General features: G+C 42.1%; 3 protein-coding genes across 4 annotated transcripts; 2 read left to right on the plus strand and 1 right to left on the minus strand.

Moving 5' to 3' along the window:
• The first annotated feature begins 9,643 nt into the window (after nucleotides 1-9,643).
• Nucleotides 9,644-10,984, plus strand: LOC116916085. The gene is made up of 4 exons (XM_045173029.1): nucleotides 9,644-9,839; nucleotides 9,907-10,122; nucleotides 10,185-10,608; nucleotides 10,680-10,984. Exons 1-4 carry the CDS (start codon nucleotides 9,717-9,719, stop codon nucleotides 10,757-10,759), a joined length of 843 nt encoding a protein of 280 aa, XP_045028964.1. The 5' UTR covers nucleotides 9,644-9,716; the 3' UTR covers nucleotides 10,760-10,984.
• A 1,640-nt stretch (nucleotides 10,985-12,624) lies between these two features.
• LOC116920994 (biogenesis of lysosome-related organelles complex 1 subunit 6) lies at nucleotides 12,625-13,563 on the minus strand. Its single transcript, XM_032927183.2, has 4 exons — nucleotides 13,269-13,563; nucleotides 13,114-13,201; nucleotides 12,956-13,042; nucleotides 12,625-12,872 (listed from the first exon to the last, which is right to left on the minus strand). Exons 1-4 carry the CDS (start codon nucleotides 13,376-13,378, stop codon nucleotides 12,753-12,755), a joined length of 405 nt encoding a protein of 134 aa, XP_032783074.2. The 5' UTR covers nucleotides 13,379-13,563; the 3' UTR covers nucleotides 12,625-12,752.
• Nucleotides 13,564-17,144: 3,581 nt separating this feature from the next.
• Nucleotides 17,145-19,644, plus strand: LOC116920990 (exopolyphosphatase PRUNE1). Of its 2 annotated transcripts, none has more exons than XM_032927180.2 (8): nucleotides 17,145-17,432; nucleotides 17,549-17,739; nucleotides 17,823-17,855; nucleotides 17,942-17,996; nucleotides 18,063-18,270; nucleotides 18,332-18,747; nucleotides 18,841-19,047; nucleotides 19,115-19,644. In XM_032927180.2, exons 1-8 carry the CDS (start codon nucleotides 17,397-17,399, stop codon nucleotides 19,466-19,468), a joined length of 1,500 nt encoding a protein of 499 aa, XP_032783071.2. In that variant the 5' UTR covers nucleotides 17,145-17,396; the 3' UTR covers nucleotides 19,469-19,644. The 2 variants fall into 2 exon arrangements, with proteins under 2 accessions (XP_032783071.2, XP_045028970.1); XM_045173035.1 differs by having other exon boundaries at nucleotides 17,146-17,432; nucleotides 17,543-17,739.
• Nucleotides 19,645-20,228: the final 584 nt, after the last annotated feature.

Below are 20,228 nucleotides of genomic sequence, written 5' to 3' on the forward strand. Positions count from 1 at the left end.
ACGAGGAGAACGAGATAGCACGTATTGCTGTTGAAAACGACTGCAAACGGCGAGCTGCTGAGCAGCCTGTACGCCCCAGAAGAGCTATACAACGAGCAAGGCGTCGTCTGCAGCCGGCGATTCCGCATTCGTTTGATGAAGCAGAGCGAACTATAACAGGCTCTGATATGTACAGGTACAACTTAATAACCTTTTTATTTATTTATGTTCAAAGCCTATAACTAATGTTATTAACTGTGTCTTCCATAGAAAAACACTCAACCAATCAGCAGATTTCTTTCATGGAAGAGTGTCGACCGACACTGGGAATGCTTTTATTTTCATCTCGCTGCCCATATAGCACATTTCTGCCGTCGGATGTCCGAATCATGGCCGAACATCCGTTAGATATCTATGTACTCAATGGGTAGTTCCAGGGATGTCCGTCGGCTAGTCACCTTGGAAGTGCAATGGATGTGCGAAAATTATATTCTACGGACCTCCTTCCAACAGCCAAAGAGATTTTCAATTGTTTCATTTAAGGATCGGCCTCGAGCCAATCGGGGCGCTTTTTTGCAAATCGGGTTTCTCATTTCGGGCCAAGGAGGCGTGGCTCAGGGTGGAAAATTCTTCTCCCCGAATTCAATTGGGGTTTGCAATCAATTGGATTGTAATCAATCGATTCATCAATGCAAAAAACATTATCGATTGACCCGATCTATCCGATAACAACCTCGATAATAGCTCGTTCTACCCGCTTGCCCCGATTTTTACTCTGAAACCGAAAGAACGGCATTTTTTTTTTATTGCTTCGGGGCAACGGGTTAACCTCAAATTTTTCCCCGCACCGCCCCGGTTGAAAAAGTGGCACCTCATTTCAACCCCGAATGCACTTTATCGGTGCGGGGCGGTTAACTCGATTAGAACTAATTGGGGCCGATCACTAAGTTTCATTATTAATTGTCAAAATTTCTTGAGAGGGGGAAAACTTAACCGTGTTCAAATTTTTCTCTTGAACGTATTTTTATTTGAAGTCCAGCATGTAAAATGAAAAATTTAAAAAATAAAGTAGTAATGATCTATTTGCCGGATGGTTTATTTTAAAATTTATTACAAAAAACGAATAAAATATATGAAAGTCGTGAGTTTGTTTGCACAAGCTTTCCGTTTAGCTTACGGGAACCAAGCCATTGAAAATTAACTCACAGAAAATAAATATAATTCGGCATCTAATAATATTAAAAGCAAGTATACTTATGATAGGATTATAATTTCAAATAATAAAAAACTACTTTAAACTTAATAAATCATGCTGAAGTTTAAAATTCAAAAAATATTTAGCATAAATTGTTTAATTTCAATTTATACACCTCTGGTTTAACCTAAGTTCGACATCATCTTGACTACTTAAAAATCCTGTATGTGATTTGTTATTGTGGCGGAACGGCCGGTTGTATCTCTGACCGCTAGATGGCGAGGGGTCTTGGCGCAGAAAGATCGAGAGGAAAGAAGAGACCGGCAGTTGGGCGCGAAACCTAGAGAGAAGAAGGTGGTGTCGTAGTAGCGTCCGGCAAAGTTTAAACTAAATTCGTGTGTGAAATTGGTTTTTCGTGCGTAAAACGTAAAATACAAAGTGTGCAAGCGAGACCAAACGTGATTTTTATTGTCTCGTCCAGCCATCCGGCGACATTTGGTGTCAGAAGAGGGATTCGAGTGCTCACTTCCCGGGCTGTGACGACGTGGTGGTCGCGTTGCTGAGAGTTTTTATCCGGCATTATTACAAACATCTGACTTACCGTGCACCTTTTCAGTATTCATCAACATTTTACGTGAACGAAACTTGTTACTGAAAGTGTTAACGGCGTCTTCAAGAGAGAATTTCATCCCGATTTGCTGGTGTTTGTGGCTGATTCCCCCACCCTCTGAGACGCGCGGAGAGGTTCGACGACTTGGCGTCCATCCAATATGGCGGATCGGTGATTAGTTCTTTCTCATTAATTAATTTTATTATTATTTTTTTTATTTTGCCATTCCAAATATATTGTCGAAGCCCTTGTGTGTATGTGTGTGTTGTCTTGGCGTGTTTCTTTTCTTATTTTTTTTGCGTGTGTGTGCGTATTTTGTGTTTTATTTATTCATTTTTTTTTTGTCGTGTGTGTTGTACAACGGCGGCTGGTGTTGTAGTGGCTGACGTTCCGCGTCGCTACCACTGACATCCCTGCTGATTGATTGGACGAGTATTTTTGTTAGGGAACAGTGTCTGGTGTTGTAGTAGCTGACGTTACGCGTCGCTACCGCTGACATCCCTACTGATTGCGTGTTAGGATATTTTTTTTGTTGTTGTTAGTTAACAGCGGTTGATGTTATCGTAGCTGACGTTACGCGTCGCTACCGCTGACATTCCCGCTGACTGCGTGAAAAGGTATTTTCGTTAGGGAACGGTGGCCGATGTTGCAGTGGTTGACGTTACGCGTCACTACCGCTGACATTGCGTCTGATTGAGTAAAAGGGTAATTTGTTAGACAACGGTGGTTGTGCGGTAGTGGCTGACGGGAGGGTAATTTGTTGATTAGCACTGATGTTGCAGTGGCTGACGTAAAGCGTCGCTATTGCTGACATTTCTGTTAGTTATAACTAATTGCGGCTATTGTTTGGTTGTTAACCGCAGAGCAAGCGGAGGAACCTTGCCTGCCTGCCCCACATGTGGCAACCCCCCGGTACCAAAGAAAAAAAAGAAGAGAAGCCAGTGAAATAAGGATCGGAAGAACAAATACAACCGGGAGAAGAGAGCGTTAAAGAGAAAAATCGCGAGAGAGGCGAAGGAGCAACAGGTGGATGGATCTGTTCCGGATGGATGGCAGTCTCGTGTAGTGCGTATATCGGAAGAGCCGTCTGTATCATCTACTAGTTCCAATATTAGTCTTCCATCGGCAGTGGTAACTAATCCGGATGAGTGGCAGTCCCGCATAGTTCGCGTTATTGAAAAACCTTCCGTACCGGCGCCCGATTTGAATGCCAACGTCTCTTTGGATCCCAAACGCGTGCGGACTCGCTACCACCAAACTGTCCAACCGTGGGGAACTAAAGAATGGAAATCTGCGGAGGAAATTGAGGCCTGGAAAGCCACTCAGACTACTACCGTAGGTGCTCCAGCAGAGGCGGCCCAAGTAACAGCAGAAGAAGAGGTGGAACTTGATCTGGGGGGTCCGGAATTTACTGAATTGGACATTCAACCACCACCACCACTTGTTCGACCAGACCCATCGACTTTCTTATACGAGCGGTATATCCAGAACGCCGAGGCAGAGCAACGCCATCGAGAGAATAGGTTCGACGAGACACGGAGAAGAAATAGAGAGCGGAGGAACGGAGAAAGATCTGAGCGTCAGAATTTAGTGTGTCCGCAACCACGAGACTCAGCTGGGCGCTTCATTCGACGATGCGTAGATCGTGGAGGTAGAGGAGTGGCTCGCAAATCTGCCGGACTTAATAAGTCGCACCGTTCTCGACCGTATTGACGGCTGTTGTTGTACTTCTTGTGAAGAAAATAAATACAATTGAGTCAATATCACTCGTCTATGTCTCTAAAGCCCTGGCGGTGTAAAATTGGAGATTGTAAAAACTGCGTTTGCGCAAAAAGAAATTACCCGTGCTCGTTACACTGTGGGTGCAACCTGAATAATAATTGTCAAAATCAATTCACTATGGCCAATCAACAGGATCTAATTGACGCGCTGTTGGCTCTTACAGTCCAGATGACAGCACAGAATGGAGCTATTCGAGGACAACCGGATTATCGGCGAGCAGCGAACGATATCCCCATGTTTTCCGGTACTCCGGCGGAAGACTTGAATGATTGGGTCGCCGACATCGACCGGGTTGCATTGGTCGAAGGATGGAACGACGATGTGAAGCGAAGAGTGGCCATCTCCAAACTAGGAGGGATTGCAAAGAATTGGCAAGACTTAACGGGTCACGGTTTGGGAAATTGGGATGACTGGCTAGATGGATGTCGGATAACCTTCCGCCCACGCTTAACTTTAGTGGAATGGGGAGTTAAAGTCGAGGGAAGACGACAATTACCAGGAGAATCTGGTGCCCAGTATGCGTTAGAAAAAGCCAAACTCTGTCGGCTGTGCCCTCACCCTCTAACAGAACCCGAAATTGTGTTTTACCTAATGCGGGGAATTCAGTTGGTGGAGCAACGTTCAGCCTTAATGAGTAATCCCCCAAATACCATAGCTGAATTCATTGATACGGTTCAGCGGTTGGAACAACTCGGGGGACCGGCGACGGACTTTGCTGGTGGTGCTTCAGCGGCCAGTGCCATGGAAAAGGAAATAACGGCGAAGGTATTGTCTCAATTGCAGGGAGTTTATGGTTATGCTGCACCACCGAGCTGGAGACCTAGATACCCTACTCGATTTATGACATCTTCCCCTTTGGGAGCTCCTTCAATCATCGGTCGTCCGCCAACACCGTGGAATAGTGGGGGCCGAACTCCTGCTGGAACAGTACGCGATGGCGTGTATAGCCCAACCAGAGGTTGTTTCAATTGTGGCCAAACGGGTCACATTGCAAGAGACTGTCCGATGCCTACCAAACAGAATTGTTACAGGTGTGGCCAACCCGGTCACCTTTCTCGCGAGTGTAATTTAACGCCTCAGTCGGGAAACGGATCGGCCGGTCCGACGGAGTCGGACCGGCAGTAGGATCCGTCGGGCCATGCGGAAGAAAAGGTATCAACTTTAGGAAGCGGCTACCGAACGTGACTGTACAAATAACTAATGAAAATGGAGGAGGAGAGATAGAAGCTTTAGTCGATAGCGGGGCCTGCGTTAGCATAATTCGCTTACAGGATGTGGAAACTTTGGGTTTTGAAATAATGCCACTGGATGATAAATTCCTAAGGATGGCTGACCAAAGCGTAACGCGGTGTTATGGAACCGTGGAGTTTAATGTCCGTTTTAACGAAGTAGAGGTAGAATTGAAAACCGTGTATGTCCTCCGGGACTCCGTAAGTCCGTTAATCCTGGGAGCGGACTGGCTCATCGAGTCAGGAGTGTCTGTTCAGGCAGAAAACGGTCATTTGACAGCGCGTCCACCATCAAGAAACGATTTAAAACCAGCAGAAGTGAATACTACCGTCCAAATCGGGCAGCAGGATCTTGAAGGATCAATCGAAGAGTTGAGACGTGAAATGAGGACTGAACTAAAACGTTTAAGAGAGGAAATTAATAAGGATAACGTTCCGAAGCCCTCAGAGGTAGAGTCCGAGCGGACCGAATTTGAAACGGAAGAAGAGCGGTTCCTAGAAAAAACATCAGTTTTCCGGAAAAGACGAAGGAACACAAAGAGAAAACCGAGTCGAGTGTTGACAAGTTCAAGCGACATTGCCAGTTCTGAGTGTGGGGAAACCCCAGATGAATCAGACGACAAGCCTACGCTGTTCAATGCGTGGCCACAGATTGATTCAATATCTTCTCGTGAAGTCGGACCTTTGTTGGTTTCAGATGACCGGGATATTCCAGCTGGGACTATGGCCTATGTAAGTGTGGTAACATTAACAGAAGAAAATGGCTTGATCTCAACCAACTCTGCATTCAGTGCTGAACCAGGGCAAGAATGGGTCGTACCTTCGTGTATAACCGAAGTCACGAATGGAGCGTTTCAATTGCCCATTGTAAACGTTGGTCAAAGGACTCTGAAGTTGCGAACAGGCCGCAAGATTGCGTGCGGGAATTCTCTCGTAACCGAGAAAGAATTGGGACCAAAAGTAGATGACGACTTTCCTTATGTCGGTTCGGTGATGGAGGAATCACTGCCTCTACCCGACTGGAGTATTAATGGTGACCTGGATGAAGAAAAGAAGAAGCAGGTGAAAAATTTACTACTGGAATTCCGAGAGTGTTTCCATCCTATGGGAAACGAACTCGGGAGTACCAATGTAGTCCAACATACCATCGACGTTGGTGAAGCCCTTCCCATACATCTTCCACCTCATCGCATGTCTGTCCGTGAGCGGGTTGTCGTTCGGGAGTTAGTCGGTGAAATGCTGGAAAAAGGCATTATTGAGCCGTCGTTTTCTCCGTGGTCGTCTCCAGTAGTGTTAGTCCGGAAGAAGACGGGAGAAGTTCGGTTTTGTGTCGACTACCGTAGGCTAAATGAAGTGAACAAAAAGGATGTATATCCGCTTCCACGCATTGATGACATTCTGGGTAGACTAGGAGGATCGAAATACTTCTCACAACTCGACTTGGCCAGTGGGTATTGGCAAGTAAGGATGGAACCAGCTCACAAGGAAAAGACGGCGTTCGTTACCGCCGATGGCCTTTACGAGTTTAATCGAATGCCGTTCGGACTTTGCAACGCGCCGGCAACTTTTCAGAGGCTAATGGATCGAGTCCTCGCAAAATTAAAATGGGATCAGTGCCTAGTCTACTTGGATGATGTCGTGGTGTTTGGAAGTAATTTCCAAGAGCACCAAGAGCGCTTACGCTCCGTATTGCAGGCAATTCGGGGATCCAATTTATCCTTAAAAACCACCAAATGCAGATTTGCAGTGGAGGAGATGGTGATTTTGGGTCATGTTGTCAATCAGGCAGGGCTCCATCCCGATCCGGAGAAGCAACGAGCCATAAAGGAGTTTCCGCGTCCGCTGAAAATCAGCCAACTGCGCGGTTTTCTAGGTTTGGCGAGTTATTATCGTCGCTTCATTAAGAATTTTGCCTCAATTGCTCAACCTCTTCATGCGCTCCTTAAAAAGTCTCATGTGTGGAGTCAGGATAGTTGGACGGATGTTGCCGAAGCGTCGTTCCGACAATTGAAAGAAATGTTGTCGTCGACTCCTATCCTAGTCGCGTTTCGTGATGATTGGGCGTGTGAGCTCCGTACCGATGCCAGCAGGGAGGGTATAGGCGCCGTTCTTCTTCAAAACAAGGATGGAAAAGAAGAAACAGTGGCATTCATCAGTCGAAGACTCAATCCCGCTGAACAAAACTCTGATAGCAATGAACTTGAGTGTCTGGCGGTCGTGTGGGCGCTACAAAAGCTTCGCCACTACGTTGACGGAAGACCCGGGGAACTCACGGTTGTAACAGACAATTCGGCGGTAGCGTGGATGCAGAAAAAGACTCAAGTGGGGAATAAGTTCAGCCGATGGGTAGCAGTTATTGCTGAGTACGGGGCGGTCTTTAAACACCGTCGTGGAGCTTGCAACCAGGTTGCGGATGCACTATCAAGGAATCCCGTAGGAGACCCTGAAGAGCAAGAGGATGATGGAGGACTCTTCGCGTGCGCTGTTACTAACAAGGTTCCCGGAGAAGAAGACATCCGCATACGTCAATGGGCGGACGAAGAGTTGCGACCGATCCTAACTCGTTTGATGTCAACGGAAGACGGAAATAAAGAAGAGGAAACTACTGGGCCCTATGTGATAAAGGATGGTGTTTTGTATAGAAGAGTAGCTCGGGGGAAAAGGAAGTTGCTCTTGGTTGTCCCTCGGTGTAGTCGTCGGCGATTCCTAGAGAATGGTCATGCCGAATCTACTGGAGGACATCATGGAATAGCGAAGACATTAGCTCGGATCGGAAGTCGCTGTTGGTGGGCGAAGTGGAGTAAGCATGTGCGAGCATATGTACAAAAGTGCCCGCACTGTCAACTATTCAAAAGAGAAATAGGACGTGCCGTCGGACTCCTTCATCCGATCGAACCGAGCAGTGTGCCATTTGAGCGCTGGGGTATTGACCATATCGGTCCGTTAACCGTCACGGGGAATGGGAATCGACACATCCTGGTATGTGTAGATTACGCGACACGCTGGGTTGTGGTACAGCCAGTGCCCAATACGTCCGCCGGACTCGTCAAGGATTTCTTGTTGAACAGAATTCTGTGGGTGTATGGGACACCCCATAAGATAATAAGTGACCGAGGAACGGGATTTACGGCCGAAGAATTAGAGCGAGTGTTGAACCTATTGGGGATCGTTCATGGGATGACCGCAGCTTACCATCCTCAAACAAATGGGCTGTGCGAGCGGACCAACCAATCCATCGTAGAGGGGTTAAAGAGTTTGGTGTCGGAGACTGAGTCGCGTTGGGATGAATATCTACAACAGACAGCCTTTTCGTACAACACGGCCAGGCACGAAACCACCGGTCTACCGCCCTACGAGCTGGTCTTTGGAAGACAGGCGGTGTTGCCTTGGGAAACACTATACCCGTACGATAGTGAGGTAAAGGAGCCCTTTACAGAATATTTACGAAGAATACAGGAAGATCGAATGAATGCTGCAGCCAAAACTAAGGAGACACAAGAAAAGCAGAAGAAGTTAAATGACGGAAAAAGGAGGGAGGCACCGCGGTACGCCGTAGGCGATCTTGTGCTTGTACGGCGCAATATACGAAGAAAAGGAGTATGTAGCAAATTCGTGGCGAAATATGTGGGGCCATTACAGATAGTTAAGCGGCTGACCAGTGTTACTTATCGCGTAACGAATATACCAGGTCAAAGTACCAGGAAACGACTAGTGGTATTTCCCGCACACGTTTCACAAATGAAGCCCTACCTTGCAGGATATTGCAGTCGGAGCGAAGAATCGGGCGATGGTTCATCAGAAGGTGAAACCGGTGGATCAGAGAAAGCAACGGACGGCGGATCGAGTGTGTCTGAGGAGGTAGAAGAGGAGGATGACTCCGAGGGGCAGTTGACCGAAGAAGGTCTAGTGATTGCCGAGAAGGAGGCCAATGTTAATCAGATGGCACCGGATGAGTCCGTGTCACCTTCTGGACGGCCGAAACGGAGTAGAAATCCACCAAGGTGGCAAAAGGATTATGTCGTCTTGAATGACCAGGAGGCTAGTTCACCCCATGTATCATTTCTCGAGTATATTACCGTTTGACTGTTTATTATCTAGAATAATGTATGTAATTGGTTCTTCTTGAATAAGCTTTGTATCGGGTGGGTTGTCGTACATTTATGAGTTGAGTATTGTAATGTATAAGTTTTGTAGTAAGATGACTGTGAGTTTTTGTATAGTTAAGTGTTGCCCTGTTTGGGTTTTTGTGGGTTTTTGTGTGGGTTTATTAATTGTCCTGTGTGGGTTTATTTGTTGTCCTGTGTGGGTCCTGTGTGTGTTTTTGTAATACTAAGAGTTTGTTGGGGATCGCTCGAGGACGAGCGAAAAGTCAGGAAAGGCCGAGTGTGGCGGAACGGCCGGTTGTATCTCTGACCGCTAGATGGCGAGGGGTCTTGGCGCAGAAAGATCGAGAGGAAAGAAGAGACCGGCAGTTGGGCGCGAAACCTAGAGAGAAGAAGGTGGTGTCGTAGTAACGTCCGGCAAAGTTTAAACTAAATTCGTGTGTGAAATTGGTTTTTCGTGCGTAAAACGTAAAATACAAAGTGTGCAAGCGAGACCAAACGTGATTTTTATTGTCTCATCCAGCCATCCGGCGACATTATCGAAAAAGCTCAAGTGTTTTACAACAATTCGATCGTATTGTTCGAAATTGTAGATTGGGGCAGTGGAATAAGATTCGACTATGATGCGGGAGACCCGAGTTCGAATCCTGGTATAGCCTAATGTTTTTTCATGAATAGATGTCCAATACATGTCATATTTATAGCCAAATAAATGCTCGTTCGGATAGTAGAATGTCTGACGGCGCTGTTGAGGGCGGTCAAAACCAAAAAAAAAACATCCGTAGGACATCCAAATCGGATATCGGCTGTCCTGTGTTATGTGGGTGGCCCTACTGCCTGAAATTCGCACAACGAGAGAAATCCGATCAGATGGAACTTTTAAAACGATTCCCAACCTGTTTTATGAACTTTTCACGCTTCACGTTTTGGCGTATGGGAAGGTAATATAATATTTATAATTGAAACTTGATTTCAGTACTCTAGCAATTTTATAATTTGGTCTCATAGTCTTTTCCTGTTTCCTACGTGTTGATGTCCAACAAAACAGCTGAACTCTATCGTATGGCTATCGATCGCATACTGCAGATTCTTCAAGAGGTCAACCCTGGGGATAACTTTGAAGTAGAAGTATTAATTTCCGACTTCGAATTAACAATCATGGGTACGATGCAACAAGCTTTTCCAAACGCAAGAAGCCGTGGCTGTTGGTTTCACTATGCGCAGGTACCCTTTTAAGAATTTTCTACATAAAATAAATGTTTTCTTATCATTAATTGTTTATTTAGGCTGTTTATCGTAGAGCCTACAAAGAAGGACTTCAAAGGGCCTATAGATCAGGTGGGGTCATAAGGAGTATCGTGAAGAAGCTAATTTTCCTAGCATTGCTACCTTTGAATCGAGCCTACGAAGGATTCCAGATAAAACATAGTGATATAACTGGGTTTAATCCATGGAAAAAATTGACATTTTTCTCATTGCAGAATATAAGACACCGCACCGAAAATGCTCTTCTTGCCGAGAATCTGCAATCAATAGCTGGAGTAGCACGGCTTTTCCAATATATGGGAGGATATTGGTTCACAAACCAAGGCCTTGAACGATTTTGCGTCTCTGGCGACGATCATCGAACCAACAATGAAGTTGAATCCTTTAATCGCTGGTTCAACGCACGTTGCGGTCCGCATCATCAAAATTTCTGGTCTTTCATACGTAAATTTTTTACACATGTTTGCTATTTGTTTTCTAATTATTGTTAATGCGTTCTTTTCCTCATTCACTAGAACATCTTCAAGAATGTAATGAAAATACAGAGAGGGACTTCATTGCCCTACGGGCAGCGCAGCAGATTCGTCAGATCTAGAGGGCCAGGCTGGTATAGTTGCTGAAGAGCCAGCTCCAGTTCATCGTCAAGCTGTTCGTAGACGCCGGCTTTCAGCTGAAAATATTGATGAAGTTCCAGCTATCCCTGCTTTTATTGCCGTACTCCAGTCGCTCAGGTTTTCAATTATTTTCCCTGAATTACTTTTATTTATTCATCAGTATGATCTGTTTTCTTTCCTCATCTGACCGATAAAATTAAATTCGAATAAAAACAAATTCAGCTATCCGTAATCCGTTCTCTGTTCAATCACTTTTGCTAAAAATGCATGGATGTATTAATGATTGTTTTAAGATCCTTTTAAAGGATATTTTAAAGCTGAAGTGTGCGATCTATTCTAGAGTCGGTAATCCCTACAAATGATGCCGCTTTGTTTAAGTGTGGCAGAAAAGATGGTTTTGAAAAAGAAATTTTTTTTTAGGTAAATTTAAAATTTCGGGGGTTTTAAAGCGGGGCTTCAAGTAGATGTTACTATAACATTAAGCAATGAATCTTTGGTTGGGAAAATATTTCGTTTGCAAAAATTACGGGGACTTGGGTCTGGGGTTAAAAGTTAGGAATTGTTGGCACAATTTGGAAAACGGGGTCTTGAGTCGGGATAATATTTAATGGCGAAAAATACAGGGACATTGTGTCGGGGGACAGGGACTTAAAGTCGGTAATATATGAAGACATTTTAAGGCACGAGGTCTTAAGTCGGGGTTACATTAAATAAAAAAAAGACACAGGGACCTTGCGTCGGGGGCTAGGGGTTTTGCGTTGTCCTTTAATTAACAAATACAAATATTTTTTTTTAATGTTGGGGGTCTTGCGTCGCAACGTGGGGGTCTACGGTCGACCCCCCCCCCCCTGGGGTCTTATGTCGAAGGGGTCTAAAGTCTCGCTCCCCATAAGGCCGAGAGAAATCCAGTAGGCGATGCTTGGTCTTACCGCTAGGGGCGCGGGAGTATACTTTCTGAAATTTTTCTACTTTTTCTAATGTTAGTACTGAATACGTGCTTCACACACACGTATTGGCGGGAATTTTATTTAACTTTACGTCATCAACTGTACACCTTAATTTTCTAGATCCCCTTTCTGTATCCCGTGAATTATTTCAAAATTTTATTCTAAGTCTTTGGTATGGTAATAAAATTACCCCCTCTTTTCCCTATTTTTCAGATGTATAGAGCCCATGAGTTGATCGCCGATCAAACTCATTTCAGCGATCAATTTTTCATTTTTCATCCGCCATCTAACGGTGAATAAAACGAACATGTACAGTAAAACGAAAAAACGTTAAACATTGCGAGTTAAATTATGGGAACATATTTCCACGAATTATCAGTAGATGAGATGGCGTGGAATAGAAATTTTGAGCGCAGAAATGAGTTGATCGATCGATCATTTTTTGAGTTTGAGTTTGATCGCATTGATTTCGATCACGGCAAGTCTGAATTTAGCTGTCATCGAATGTTTCCAATTTAAAGTAGAATTTTCTACAATAATCATATATCAATAAACCTTTTCCGAATAAACATAGTATGTTTAACGCGGATTGACTGCGTTCGAACACTTGCTAGCTGTTACGCGGATAATTCGTCTTCACATCTAACCTAAGATGAACTTTTTTTTAACTAAATTGAAATATATATATAGTTTTTTGCCGATGAGGCGAATCTTCCTAAACTAATTGGAAGTCTGTAGCTAAAAATATGGGATATTAGGATGCGGCCGACATTGAAACATAGACTAATAATTTCTACTGGTTTCTTAGAGATTGTGCTAGCTAGTGAGCTAACGGAGTCGTTGCATATGTGGTTAAAAGAACTTGAACGAAAAAGTGCACCAGAAAAGAGTTTCAAACGTTTATCGTGAGTTAGATTTTTATTACGTCATCGCATTATATTACAACAGGTATGTGACTTTAAAAGTGTACCATGAAAATTTTTGAAATTAAATATAGATATGCCTCATTGTTAACAATGAATTTTTGTTAATTTCTTTTAGCAGGTCTGGCAATTAATTGCTTTTCTCTTTCCAGCTCACGATCTTTAGCTTGCTCGCGCAAAAGTGCTTCATGCTGTTTAGACTGTTGGAGCTTTAAAGCTCTTCTCTAGTACCATACCAAATGTTAACAAACATTACCTACACTAAATTCCTGACAACAGGAAACATTTTCTTGAGGGTTCATCTTACTTTTATCTTCTGGGACCTTTCACTGAGGTCAATCATTTCCTTTTGAAGACGAAGTAATTTATTCTGATAAATTTTTGTTTGAGTAATCTATGAATTTAGAAAAATTTTAGAAAAATATTTCAAACACCAAGAGTTAAGATGCATTATCTAAGCCAAACCATTTCATAAACTTGGGTATGCTTAATGGCGTCACTTAGACGATCTGTTTGTCTTGACACCTGCCCCATTAACAAGTCTTGTCTGGCCCTGTATCAGAACACATAAACCTAAGAAAAAACAAGTTATTTGTTTTTCAAGCGATCAATTTATATACGTTAGATCTTGAAGGCAATCTTCCGCTGTCAAAAGCCTTGGTTCATGATATTTCAAAACTGCACTAGCAAGGTTGATGTTCCTGTTCGATATTTCATCCTCGTCCACCATCGTGTAACATAAGAAACCTGAATTGTTTACCCAGGGAATCAATAATGCAGAGACTGGCGTATTTACACAAACTATAGAGTTAACGGGAAGCCTATATAACTATCTCACATGTATCAACCAGAGAAGAAGGATCCCTTCGTCTCTGGTATCAACCGATTTTTATCGCACATCGTCTGCTGGAGCATATAATCCAAAGTTGTCGCTTTGTTGACTAATTAAGGAATGTGGGCGGCTTGAATATTGAATTTTAATAAGGAATAGTCAAATGGCCAAAAGAGATGTGTGCTAATTATAAAAATTAATTGAAGTACAACTCTTATTTGTGTGCCCTTCAAATTTTAGTTTTTTATTTAACCCGATTAAAATCCAGCGCTAAAATCGCCCGGTTTTAGACTCTGGTCAGAGTAATAGAATACTGGTCAGTGCTGCCACGCCAAAAAACCCGGAATCCCCTGGAACCATGTAAAAAATCCCAATTTTCCCACATTTTCCGATTAAAAATCCCAAGGAAATCCCACCTTTTTTCTTTATAAAATCCCACGTTTCCCGCCTGTTTTTTTTGAAATCCCACCTATTTTCCCAAAATTTTATTTCAAAATATAAGTCTCTGACTCGGGGTTAAATTGTATTTTATTTATCGAGCGTTAAACTGTCTTGGTGAAACAAATGGCATAGGGGATATATAGGACATGGCACATGGGAGGGAAATTTCGCATCATATAAAACTAGTAAAAAGTTTATTGCACAAAACTTAAATGACTTAGAATCTGGAATGGTGGCATTGGATTTTACTTTAATAACGGCCTAGACTAATTCGTCGGTGATATTGACTTCATCAGCACTCTTATCATGAGCTTTTAACCAAGACTTTATTCTCATTAGACTAACTACGGTATCATCATCTATACTAGTTCTTTTGTCCGTTTTAGTATTGTTAAGTTCACTGAATTTTCTTTTTGCTATTACGTTACTAACGATTAAACTAAAAAGCATTGAAACGCAAACGCACAAGTTAGCGAAACCCACATAACACAAGGCAGTCCGTCGGATGTCCGACAGATGTCGGGGTCGGATGTTGAGTACATCTTTTTGATATCCTCCGGACAGCCCGTTATCCGATTTGGATGTCCTACGGATGTATTTTTTTTTGGTTTTGACCGCCCTAAACAGCGCCGTCAGACATTCTAAGGATATCCGAACGGGCTTTCATTTGGCTATAAATATGACATGTATTGGATATCTATTCATGAAAAAACATTAGGTTATACCAGGATTCGAACTCGGGTCTCCCGCATCACAGTCGAATCTTATTCCACTGTGCCAATCTACAGATATATTATGTATCATTTTCGAACAATACAATCGAATTGTTGTAAAACACTTGAGCTTTTTCGATAACAAATCACATACAGGATTTTTAAAAAGTCAAGATGATGTCGAACTTAGGTTAAACCAGAGGTGTATAAATTGAAATTAAACAATTTATGCTAAATATTTTTGAATTTTAAACTTCAGCATGATTTATTAAGTTTAAAGTAGTTTTTTATTATTTGAAATTATAATCCTATCATAAGTATACTTGCTTTTAATATTATTAGATGCCGAATAATATTTATTTTCTGTGAGTTAATTTTCAATGGCTTGGTTCCCATAAGCTAAACGGAAAGCTTGTGCAAACAAACTCACGACTTTCATATATTTTATTCATTTTTTGTAATAAATTTTAAAATAAACCATCCGGCAAATAGATCATTACTACTTTATTTTTTAAATTTTTCATTTTAAATGCTGGACTTCAAATAAAAATACGTTCAAGGGAAAAATTTGAACACGGTTAAGTTTTCCCCCTCTCAAGAAATTTTGACAATTAATAATGAAACTTAGTGATCGGCCCCAAATTAGTTCTAATCGAGTTAACCGCCCCGCACCGATAAAGTGCATTCGGGGTTGAAACGAGGTGCCATTTTTTCAACCGGGGCGGTGCGGGAAAAAATGTGAGGTTAACCCGTTGCCCCGAAGCAATAAAAAAATGCCGTTCTTTCGGTTTCAGAGTAAAAATCGGGGCAAGCGGGTAGAACGAGCTATTATCGGGGTTGTTATCGGATAGATCGGGTCAATCGATAATGTTTTTTGCATTGATGAATCGATTGATTGCAATCCAATTGATTGCAAACCCCAATTGAATTCGGGGAGAAGAATTTTCCACCCTGAGCCACGCCTCCTTGGCCCGAAATGAGAAACCCGATTTGCAAAAAAGCGCCCCGATTGGCTCGAGGCCGATCCTTAAATGAAACAATTGAAAATCTTTTTGGCTGTTGGAAGGAGGTCCGTACAATATAATTTTCGCACATCCATTGCACTTCCAAGGTGACTAGCCGACGGACATCCCTGGAACTACCCATTGAGTACATAGATATCTAACGGATGTTCGGCCATGATTCGGACATCCGACGGCTGAAATGTGCTATATGGGAAGTGGGTCATTTGCAAAAACTTTTTGCCAATATTCTTCCGCAGGCAAGCGAAAAACTGCGGACTCAGTTAGAACCCCGAAAGCAGACGTAGGGAGTAGGGCATGAGCATTCCATTCTTTTTCGGTTTTTAAACGATCACAGAACTTATTTAAAACCGTAAATCTTTCAAATAATGCACTCAGTGTTCGAGGTTTCAGATTTCGCGCATTTTCCGGATGTAGCATAGTAACAACCTCATAAACTGGATCCGTAAAATCGAAACGAGATTTCATATCAGAGATCGCAGTAATATAGAAATCCCTACAATGAATGTAAAATGAGTTGATTCTCATATCTTGAGATACGCCCAATTCCGATTGAGAGACAGCGATGGCACTGGATTGAAACACAAAAAACTCTCGTCTGCACACTGAAGCACTGCGCAAGTGCGCAGTCATTTGGCAAGGTTGCCCAATAGCCAATAATATTTTTATTACTATTACCCAATAAGACAATAACACTTTTTATCACTAACTGGCCATTTGGCCAAACCCCAAAATAATTTATCTAATTATCTTCTACTTCTAAATCCCACCTTTTTTCAAAAATCCCAATCCCATCCCATCCCACATTTCCACTTTTGGAAATAAAAAATCCCAGAAAGTGGGACCTTCCCACCAAAGTGGCAGCACTGATACTGGTGTAGCCACGCTTATGGCGGGCCCTCCCATTGCCTTTTTGGCCTGAAACGTCTTTCTGTCCCATAACGAAAGCGCCACAGCGGCTGCGTTGTGAACTTGTGGTGTATTACGTTTTCGCTATGTTTTCGCTCATTTTCGTCGTCTGCACTTCAAAAAGTAAACAAAAAGTGGCTCTCCCACATCCGGGCACGCACCACTACACGGACAGTTCACACCTCTTCCTAACGAAAAATGATGGTACTTCCATCGCCCTCTTCCACACAAACTACACACTACAACATTTACACTGCTCACGGTGTGTAAGGGCCCCTACTATGGCGGCCCGTAAACTGTAACCAGTGGCAAACAGCCATGGCCAGTGGCACCTAACTTAAAAAAGAAAAAAAAAAAAAAAAGTGGCTTAATAATTAGTGTGAAAAAAGTAAGAGCATGAAGAGATTTCTTAACAACCCTTAAAACTCAATTCATAGGTGGCAGTTACGGTTATGGGACACTTAAATCGATATCTTGCCTCATTTTCTCACAATCGATTCGCGAAATTGGCAACAACTTTTGGGAAAAAATCCGAGAGAGGGAGTTAACATTACCGTGGCTACACCAGTATTCTATTACTCTGCTCTGGTGGCGACGAAAGGCTTCACCTTGTTTACAATAACAAAAGTACATGGGGCAACTCCGACGTTCTTCACATACAATCCATGCTTATCAAGTATCAACATCCGAAACTATGGAAGGTGGTGTAAGGTTGTCAATGATTTATGACTCCTAAAGTGCCTTTAGATTTCGTAGCCGCATCGTGCAAGACACAAAAAGGCCTTCTCTGCACAGATTGTTGGGTGTGAAAGGCATATTAGACACATAAATATGGAAAACTTTCTTAAGAAATCTAAAGCCAATTTGGTATGCACCTTTTTACTAACTAAATGTTTTACAAATTTGTTGCACTAAAGATACCTAAACCTACACCTAGCTTTTGGCTTAAATTTTATTTTTTCATTTCTTTGTGGCAGCCACAGATTCAATCGTATGATAGTGTTTGTGTCATACTTGGGAATGAATCTTGTGATTTAGATTCAGCAGTGTGTGCTTTAGTTTTTGCCTTTTTTCTGGAACATAAGAAAAAATTTTCCAGTGTTCATCTTCCAGTTCTAAACATAGCTAAAGAAGATTACTGTTTGAAGACGGAAGTTGTTTACTTTCTAAAAAGGTTTGTATATACAGTTATGTTTATTATTTTTAAAAGTATGTCAGGGATAGGAAATGCTAAGCTGTGTATTCCATTTCATGTAGATTCAATATTTCATCAGACCACCTCATTTTCCGGTAGGTTCTAATAAAAATTCATTTCAATACCCTAACTTATATTTTGTAATAAAATGTACTACACTTATGTCTTGGTTGAATTTTAGAGATGATATCTGCCTTGATGCCTTGAAAGAAAGTGGGAAATTGAAACTTGTTCTGGTATATTTTGATTTATTAAAGTTATATGTTCTGTCGGTAACATGTGAGTCCTTCTTTTCGAACAAGGTGGATCACAATGTGCTGTCCAATTCAGATTCCAATTTGGATTCTTCAGTTGTTCAAATAGTTGATCACCATAAACAAGAGCACCCTTTTTCCGAAATGGTCGATATGCTGATTGAACCTGTTGGTTCATGTAGTACGCTTGTAGCTTCTCTCATTTTCGAAAGTGCACCCGAAATTCTAGATGCTGTTTCTGCCTCTTTGCTGTTAGGTAAGTTGCATTCTAATCTTTCTATTAAAATGTTTTATGCATTTTCTTTTAAACTATGTAGGAGCTATTGTAGTAGATGTTGCGAATTTTTCTGCAACTGCAAAAAGGGCAACTGCTAAAGATGAACAAATTTTCCGTAAATTGTCGCAATATGTCCCGAACATTTCAAAGGAAATCCTTTACAAAGAGCTCCAGTGTGCCAAAGAAGATGTTGGAAATCTAAAATTTGAACAGCTATGTCAAAAAGACAGAAAAATCCTAGAAGTTGGTGGCATCAAACTTTCCATTTGTGGATTTCCATTTCTCTGTTCTACTTTGCTTGCGAAGTATCCCGATATTACCACAAAATTGCAGGACTTTTGCAACGTTTCAGGCTATCAAGGGGCAGTGTTGATGGGAATATCGATAAATCACGAGACCGACGAAGTTAAACGCGATCTTGTTATATATTCACGCCTCGCGTGGTTAAAGACCAGGGTATGTAAACATGACCGTTTTTAATAATGGAGTAAGCTGTAAGTTTACCACTCAGCATGTTATTTATCTATTTATTCCTCAAATATTGAACAGATATGCCGAGAAATAGAAAAGGGCGAACCCAATTTAGACCTTCATGCAATCAAATCGAATGCGGAATATGTTTATTATAACCAAGGGAATATAACGGCTACCCGGAAAGCGGTTCTTCCAATGTTAAAAGTTATTTTGTCAAAACCGGAGTCATCAAATAATATATTTTCCCATCGCGGTGATAGAAGAACAAGTGTCCCGAACCTGGTAAAACATATTATAATCCACTTTTAACTGTTACTGAACGGTTGTTAAACTCTGGTATGTTCTGAAGCATGACGAAAGTCCGCCGGATGGCTCATCTGCCTCCAATTCGGGAATTGATACGCCTACCAACAGTTGCATAGATGACGACGAAGAAGATCGACGTTCGTCCCCAGTTGCAAAATTGTCAGAGTTCAACACTGGAGCTGTGTTTGCCAACATAGAATCCACGAAGTATGTGTTATTTCGACGGCCAGGAGATGAACTTCACGCTGGGGAGAGGGACCCTCTAACCCCCGAGAATAGCTTTGCTGAGAGTCATTTTGATCAGTCGTACAAAAAATTTGTGCTCAATCATATGGATTCGGATGCCATCGAGAAAAAACTTCGGCAGGAAAATTTTTTTCGCGAAGCTGACGAATGAATTATGATTTGGATATCTTTTAAATGTACCCGGTAAAGCTAAACGTCTTTTAGATAAATGATTATTAAAGCTACCTAGCTAGTCAGTTTGGGGCTAATTATTTCTCTTGGTTGTATGCATTTGATTTTATACGCCAAGGAAAAAAATAAATAAATACAATAAGAAGTTTCGTTAGAGTTACTTGTTATTCTTAAGACAGGTGAATAACGACATCACAACGACTAAATCTCGAGCAAAAAAAAAAAAAAATCAAATAAATAGGTCAAAGAATGTAATTCCTCGCCAAAATTTATGCAGCTCCGCGATAAAGTAAAAGGCGACCTCTCGCATTCCCCCTAATTAGACATTATTTGGTTCATTCCACGCTCACAATAAAAATAAAATGTAAAGAAAGGTGGAGTGGCGTTTTTCATTTGATTTAGCCAGAATTTTCTTAATACAATCTTCATTGCCTATTCTCGTTTTCTTTCGGGTTCCATTGTTCAACTGCTTAATGATGTTATGACCATTTTTGTCAGAAAGAGTTTCATTTTGCAAAATGATTTGTGTGTCTCTTTCAACTGTTCTTTAACTTTTCCAACGTGACAATTGCATTTGACTGCATAGCCTATGGGCATGAGGGAATGCACACACATCCTGCGCCAGCTTTATGCGCACTGAGATCCGTTGTATATTGATCGAGTGGCCGGTTGGGACTAAAAGCTGTGGCACCAGAGTCGAAAATGAAATGCTTAGAAACTTCCTACGAGTTCGCTAGCAA

Source organism: Daphnia magna, linkage group LG4 (assembly GCF_020631705.1).
Source record: "Daphnia magna isolate NIES linkage group LG4, ASM2063170v1.1, whole genome shotgun sequence".
NCBI lineage: Eukaryota > Metazoa > Arthropoda > Branchiopoda > Diplostraca > Daphniidae > Daphnia > Daphnia magna.